This window comes from Coenobita brevimanus, chromosome 14 (assembly GCF_032717465.1).
Source record: "Coenobita brevimanus isolate Jiangsu-jjx chromosome 14, ASM3271746v2, whole genome shotgun sequence".
NCBI classification, from domain to species: domain Eukaryota; kingdom Metazoa; phylum Arthropoda; class Malacostraca; order Decapoda; family Coenobitidae; genus Coenobita; species Coenobita brevimanus.
This window is the reverse complement of record NC_136967.1, coordinates 234,875-242,500: the sequence shown is the minus strand read 5'-3', so window position 1 is coordinate 242,500 and position 7,626 is coordinate 234,875. Positions and strand designations below refer to the sequence as shown.

Genomic DNA, 7,626 nt, shown 5'->3' with positions numbered 1-7,626 from the left:
TGAGGAGAGGGTGTGGGTGCTGGGTGGGGTGGATGGGGAGGGATGAGTGAGGAGGTGGGGTTGGGTTTTCGTTGGTAGATAATGGCAAGAATGAGTTCGGCTGAGATAGGTCTGGTTAGGGTAAGTTAGATTTTCTTCCATTTAGACAGTTCGTGACTCCATGAAATAAAGATACAGAAGTTAGGCTAGGCTGATTTAGATTAGATTTGTTTAGGCAAAATTAGGCTATGTTTGATTAGGTTAGGATAGGTTTGGTTAAGTTAGGCTAAGTTAGGTTAGTTTAATTTAGGTTTGGTTAGGCGCAGGAGTTTGATTGAAGGGTTAGGTGTTTGAGAGCCACAAGGAAGCAGAGAAAGGTAAACAAACAGAAGATGACTGATCTGGGTGGGATAGGCAGGTGGGGTGGGGTGGGGTGGGGTGGGAAGGTGTGGCGGTGGGTGGGGTGGGAAGGTGTGGCGGTGGGTGGGGTGGTAAGGTCGAAGTGGGGTGAGTGGGTGGGTGGGGTGATTGTGGTGGGAGGGGTGAGAAGGTTGTGGAAGGGGGGAGTTGTTTGGGGTGGGTGAGTTGAGATCGGGTGAATGGAGTGGGTGGGGTGGGGTGGAGTTAGTGGGGTGGTAGGGTTGAGGCGGGGGGAGTTTTACGGTGATAAGGTTAGGGGTCGTGTTCTCCTTGACACTGTGGGCTTCCTAGCACCTTTTCCGTGGCGATTTAGTATGCCTGTGATACACTGATCCTATCTGGGTTCATGTTATCATCCCGATCAGTCTAATGGCGTGCATCTCTAATTCATTCTTGTTATATTTGAACGATTCTATTCAACTGAGGAGATAGTTAATTTATCGTTGGGGTTAATGAAGACTCTATCCTCTCCATGTGGCCAAACCATCTCAGAGTATTTCTCTTAACACTTTCAATCACATCCACATAAACACTGCAAAAATGTGCAAAAGGCAAAAAAGAAATCGCTGAGGAGAGGGTGCCACGAAGCTTTCCATGCCACGCAGATTACGTTAAGGTTGGGCAAGTTGGAGTAGGTTGGGTTAACTTAGGGAAGTCTACAAGGAAGAGGGGCAGGTCAGCTCTCTCATGATCGGAATAACTCTGGTGTTCTATTTCAGCTGACATAAGACTTTTTTATGGACAGACAGAAAAAGATAGAGATGAGAAATAAAGAAGTTATTTAGACAGGAAAAAGGGATAGATAAATGAGAAACAGAGACTGAAACAGTGATGTAGATAAATGAGAAAGACGGATAAAATCAGATAGCCAGATAAACGAGAAAGATAAAACAGACAAAGAAATTAGACAAACTAAAGCGACAGATTGACAGACAGACAGACAGACAGGCAGATAGATAGATTAACAGGTAGACAGATAAATAGATAGACAGAGCGAGCGGGAAAGCCATCCAGGTCGAGGAATTTACGGATATTGTGCTTAAGAATTTACCGTGGGTTTGAGAATGGCGGCCGCCCCACACGCGATCCTGCCCCTTCCCACACGCTCCATAACACGTATTTTAGCTTGGTTTTTGTACGTATTTTGGTGGGAGTTACGCACGTGTTTTGGTAGGATATTTGCACGTAATTTTTTAGGAATACTGCACGTGTTTTGAAGGGATTTTTCAGCGTATTTCAGCACGATTTTTGCATGTAATTTTGCATGCTTTTTGTACGTGCTTTGGTATGATTTTTTCACGAATTATAGCACGGATGATGTACGAATTATTTTTTCACTAATTGTGGTATGAATATTATGTGTATTTTAGTAAGATCTTTGCACGTAAAGGATGAAAGGAGGAAAAGCGAAAATGGTGGAAAATATGAGGAAAATGAAGAAGGAATTATAACAATGAGGGAAAGAGTGTTATCCTTAAAAGCTAGGAAACCGCAAGGCTGCAAAGTCGCGTGTGATTATGTAGAACAATGAGAGAGAGAGAGATGAAAGTTAGGGATGAGAAAAATAAAACACACACACAAACACACGCACACACACACACACACACACTCACACCAGCTCATCTAAGAGGAAATGACGTAAAAAAGATAACGTAACCTCGATCTTGTAATGAGAACTTTACTGGTCCTGTAGCTGTGTCCTTCAAAAGCCACTATTGCTAAATGTAGGAAAAGAACAACAACAACAACAACAACAACAACAACAGCAGCAGCAACAGAAAAAAGAGAAGAAGCATCTATATTTTCTGCCGATCGACTACACGAGAGAGGCAGACAATGATTATTTTTCAAAGATCCACAGCAATCTAAGTTCCACCCAGGTCCCCAGTTGTTATGCCGGATGAACGGAGACAAAGGAGGAAACAGATTGGGCCCACCAGTCTGATCGGCGCTTTGACTGAATGCTTTGAAATAGATGGTAGAGTGAGGATTAACTGCGAATCCGGGTAACTTCACTGTCCGGCACGTGTGTGTGTGTGTGTGTGTGTGTGAGAGAGAGAGAGAGAGAGAGAGAGAGAGAGAGTTAGGATGAGTGAGTATGAAAAATGACTTACTGAAAGTGAGAGAGAGACAGGGTGAGAGTAAGAGTGTGTGAGTTAGTGAATTCCGTGATGATGATGATGATGATGGTGGTGGTGGTGGTGATGGTGAATAACAATAACTATGCAGATGCTGTTGTTGATGATGATGATGCTGATGATGATGATGATGAAAATCGGAAAGAAAAAAAAAATAAATAAACTACAAATGACTCTCTCGGGGCTTAAAAGAGATCATAAAAAGAAGAGATAGTCGAGTGGGTGGGTATGGCGACCTTTGTTTAGTATCCCCAGCGTGTCTCTCTCTATCCCTCCCCCCCTCTCTCTCTGATTATGCTCTTATATGCAGCCTGGCTTGGTATCTCTCTCTCTCTCTCTCTCTGAAAATTTTGTAACACCTCTTCGTTAGCGATTTATTTTCCTTATTACACTTAAACACTCTAGTATATGCTATTTATATCTTGTACATTTCGACGCAATGTTTCCTTAATAACCCAGAACAGGATATTAAGGTATACTTTCAAAATAATTCGCTAAGGAAGAGGTGCTACGCTATCTCGAAAGCCAAGTAATGTGTGCCACTGGGAGGGAAGGGAGGCTAGGGGTAACATTTTTCGTTCATTTTTGTTTATGGTACTTTAAAAGGATCTTGTATATTATTAACAGAATCAGCGTTAATTCTAAAAGGACATGTATATAACGCACACGAGATGAACAGTGTAACTCATTCATCCATCCAACCATCCAGCCATCCAACCATCCAGCCATCCAACCATCCATCCATCCATATATCCATCCATCCAGTCCTCTTCTGCTCCATCTGAAGAGTAGAGGTCCAGGGCTAGTCTACTTAGTTCCGACATGGTGATCATCCTCACCAGCCCGTGAACGGTTTTATGTGAATAACAAACCCCATACTCTCTTCATATGTAAACCTCTGTAGGCTCCATTTGGCTGGAGCGCCTAAACCCACTAGACCACCAGGTGTCATTTGGTTATATGGTTACCACCCAGCGCAGTGAATGGTTGCCTAGGCTACAGTAAACCATTTGCCTTCTCACTCAGGGTAGAGTCACCTGAAGGGAGCACTACATCGGGTGAGTGGATGGCAGATGCCTCCTTAGCAACATGAATAAAATGTAGAAAACGACGCCTGATACGAGGAGAAATATTTATAGAGACCGATAACAATAGATACCACATCAGATTTCCTAGAAAATTATAACCTTATCAGGAGATGCCCATCCAAGGATTTAACTAAGGTAAGTTTCTGATGTATATATACCGGTATATATATATGTTTATATACGAGTATATGCCCTTTAGAATATGGTTGCAGCTGAAAATGATGAAATGTGGTGTAAATGGTGCAGTGTGGTGTAAATGGTGAATATGGTGTAAATAGTGAAATGTGATACCGAAGTGATGGTGAAATATGGTGAATGATACAGAGAAGACGGTGAAATGTGATGTAGAGGGATTATGGTGAAATGTTGAGGTTGATAATGTGGTAAAAGTACAGGAAACACACTCTAAGGTGGCTATGTTATACTGTTTTTACGCTAACTTTGCCTAAAAATGCAACCTCTCTATCCCGAAATCTGGACTGTGGCAACAGACTAACATATGAATATGGGCTAGTCAAGAAAAAATGCTATGGCAAGGATGTAAAGCCAAAGCAATGCCTTTCTCTGCCACTGAAGCACGCTAAATAAGTTGCAAGAGGACGAAAACCTTGGTCACATTAGAACAATGACACATTAGTTAACTTCTGACATGCTCGAATTGTCCTTACCTCCATAAAGTAGTCTGGAATCAGCCTGAATAAAGACAGCTAGTAGAGTCTATGGCAGGGAAAGGATCGACAAGCACCAGCAGTAACTCGACGAGGCAGTCTTTTTTTGCTATCACCTGACGGAACTGGACCATTATCACAAACTTGATTATTAAAGCGGCATGGAGGCGCTTTGTTCATGGCCACGTTCCTCCTAGATTAAGGAGTCTGGCAATAAATACTAGGAGCAAGAGCCAGTATTTTGCATCTGCCGGGAGTAAAATGGGGATGCTGGAGTGGGACGCCCTCATGTGGTGGCACCAATGTCAGCAGGCGTCTCCACTGCCCGCTTATACAAACATCCCACTCCTACATTCTTATCTCCCCATAAGGAGTATGGTGGAGTGCAGGAGGGCAACCCAAGTCTGTAATCCACTGAGTTCACGTTTTAGATGAACTTGGAGCCGCAACAACAGCAACAGTGTGGTGATGCCGTGTATCGGGTATGACTCGTACTGAACACATCTCTTGGTACATCAAATGAAGCTGCTTCGAAAATAATCATAATAATGGTAATAATAATAATAATGATAATAATAATAATGATAGTAATAATAATAATAATAATAATAATAATAATGATGACGATAATGATGATGATGATACTATTAATGTTTTCAGAAAGGTTTACAAGAAAGTTCATTTATCGTTGTTTTTTTTTCATGTTAGTGTTCAGAATAATATCAGCATTTACTGTGAATTTCTCTGCCAATTTTTCGCCCATACTAAAGATTACATGGTTTTATGTATGAAGGGACAAAAAAGCCTTATAGCGTTATATACCTTACAAGAAGTTGGTGTGTGTGTGTGTGTGTGTGTGTGTGTGTGTGTGTGTGTGTGTGTAACTGCATACGCACACTAACCATGCACAAGAACTCATAGGATCAATCGGTGTGTGTGTGTGTGTGTGTGTGTGTGTGTGTGTGTGTGTGTGTGTGTGTGTGTGTGTGTGTGTGTGTGACTGCATACGCACACGAACCATGCATAAGAACTCATAGGATCGATCGGTGTGTGTGTGTGTGTGTGTGTGTGTGTGTGTGTGTGTGTGTGTGTAACTGCATACGCACACGAACCATGCATAAGAACTCATAGGATCGATCGGTGTGTGTGTGTGTGTGTGTGTGTGTGTGTGTGTGTGTGTGTGTGTGTGTAGATACAGAGTTATTTGTATGCACAGGTCATGCGAGGTCGAATCAGGTGTGACCTTCAGAAGTAACATTTTCCGTTTTATTTTTTTTCTCTCTCTCTCTCTTTTTTTTTTTTTTAATCCATACTTCGCATGCCGGGGAGGGACGCCTTCACGTGGTGGCCCCGATACAGCAGACCGGCTCAAGTATACACAGATTCAGCCTGCAGTCTACCTGGGGCCACAACAGCAACAGCAGGGTTTTATTATTGTTGTTATTATTATTATTATTATTATTATTATTATTATTATTATTATTATTATTATTATTAATTATTATTCCTCTCCATATTCTTTTTCTCCCACCCATCAGAATTCTATAACCCACGGCCGCCCATTCTACGTTGCTCCGGTGTGGGCGGGGGCGTGGGTGCGGGTTCCTCCTCGGTGTGGGCGTTGGTGGGCGTGGTGTATGGTGTGGCGGGCGTGGTGCAGGCGTGCGTGGGCGTGGGAGCGTTGTCTCTACCACTAACCCACACTCAAGGCAGGAGATACTGGATTGCGGTGTGGCTTGGAAATGTGCAGGTTGCTGTAGGTGAGTGAGAGATTATTATTATTATTATTGTCATTAGTACCGTATTATTATTATTATTATTATTGTTGGTGGTGGTGGTGGTGGTGGTGGTGGTGTTGGTGGTGGTTGTGGTGGTGGTGGTGGTATTGTTGTTGTTGCTGTTTTTGTTGTATTATTTTTATCATCATCAACACCTATCATACCCCTTATACTTATTATTTTCCACTACTAGATAATTTTCCTAAGCTGAGGAAGGCCTGGTATATTCCTCCTCCCATAGTTATTTTTTCCTTGATATGATGAGTCAGGAAGGGACGTGAGGGAAATGCCTAAGTGCGACGCAAAAGCAGTGGAATAGTGGAATATCTTTATCTGTATTTAACATCTATAATCTCTCCCTTATCAATTTATCCAGCATTTTTACAATCCGTTAGTACGTTAAATACCATACATAGCTTGAAGTCAGTTCATGGGCGAACTCTACCATTTTTCTTACGATAAATAATTCATGTATACAGCTCATTCCACATTGTCCTCTCTCTCTCTCTCTCTCTCTCTCTCTCTCTCTCTCTCTCTCTCTCTCTCTCTCTCTCTCTCTCAGCAGCACCATCCTTAAAACTTCCTCACCACTAACTTACCCCATTATCTTCCTTCCCTGCTTCTTATCTCCTTCTGTCTCTAACATCCTTCGTTCCTAATCCCAAAGACGGCTAATCATACCACGGTTAATCTTTGCTCTAGCCACGTCACGGATCAGCTCAACATTGTGCAGTATCCTCACAAAAATTTAATCATTTCAACAGTGTCATGATTGCACAACTGACTGACGTGAAAGTCGGGGTTTGTCTTGGTCTTCATTAAGGCTTTTATGTTATTGTTCTTAGTGGTATATAAGGCTCAGCACCTCCTTCTTGGCGATTTATGTTGCATATTACGCCACACCATTTCCTTGAATGTTGTGTATGCTGTTTTATTATCGACATTCTTAGCATCAACAGCATCAGCAGCCTAACTAAACCATCCCTAACTTTCTGTAACCTAACCAAGCACAACCTAACTTAACCTAACCAAATCAAACCTAATCAAACCTATCCCCAACATAATTACCTCCCTTTGCAGTGATGTCCCAAGCAGTGGCCCTCGTACTGTTTCCCCTGGGGCTCGGTTCTTCCCTGGCCCGTGGGGAATGCGGCGGTTCGTCTTCGGTCTACTGGCCCGGAGAGTGCACCTTTGGCTGGTCCTACATGCTCGCTGTTGTGGCTACCATCTTAGCTGCCTATTGCCCGTGTCTGGCTCGGCTGACTGTGTTTAGGAGGCTGGCGTTTAGAGAGTGGGACAGCCTGAATTTCTTCTGAGAGAGAGAGAGAGAGAAGGGAGAAGCGTCACATAGATATACAAACCGCACAGAGCTTAATACCCAAAGAAATACTCTAGTCATAGGAGAGAGAGAGAGAGAGAGAGAGAGAGAGAGAGAGAGAGAGAGAGAGATTTAAGCGCTACAGTCAATAAACATAATAGGACAGCCTTAAGTGAGAGAAAAGGGAGAGAGTTTCTAGAGCTTAAATACTGATATAGTGTGTATTAACACTCTAAA

The 7,626-nt window shown here is 42.7% G+C and overlaps 1 protein-coding gene across 1 annotated transcript in view; it reads left to right on the top strand.

Moving 5' to 3' along the window:
- Window positions 1-7,390, top strand: part of LOC145418410 (uncharacterized) — a 15,526-nt gene extending 8,136 nt beyond the window's left edge. Inside the window, exons 4-5 of the mRNA XM_080286818.1 lie at window positions 5,832-6,053; window positions 7,152-7,390. Of these exons, the coding sequence (XP_080142944.1) occupies window positions 5,832-6,053; window positions 7,152-7,387 (458 nt within the window). The 3' untranslated portion in view covers window positions 7,388-7,390. The remainder of the gene's footprint in view (window positions 1-5,831; window positions 6,054-7,151) is intronic.
- The last annotated feature ends 236 nt before the right edge of the window (window positions 7,391-7,626 follow it).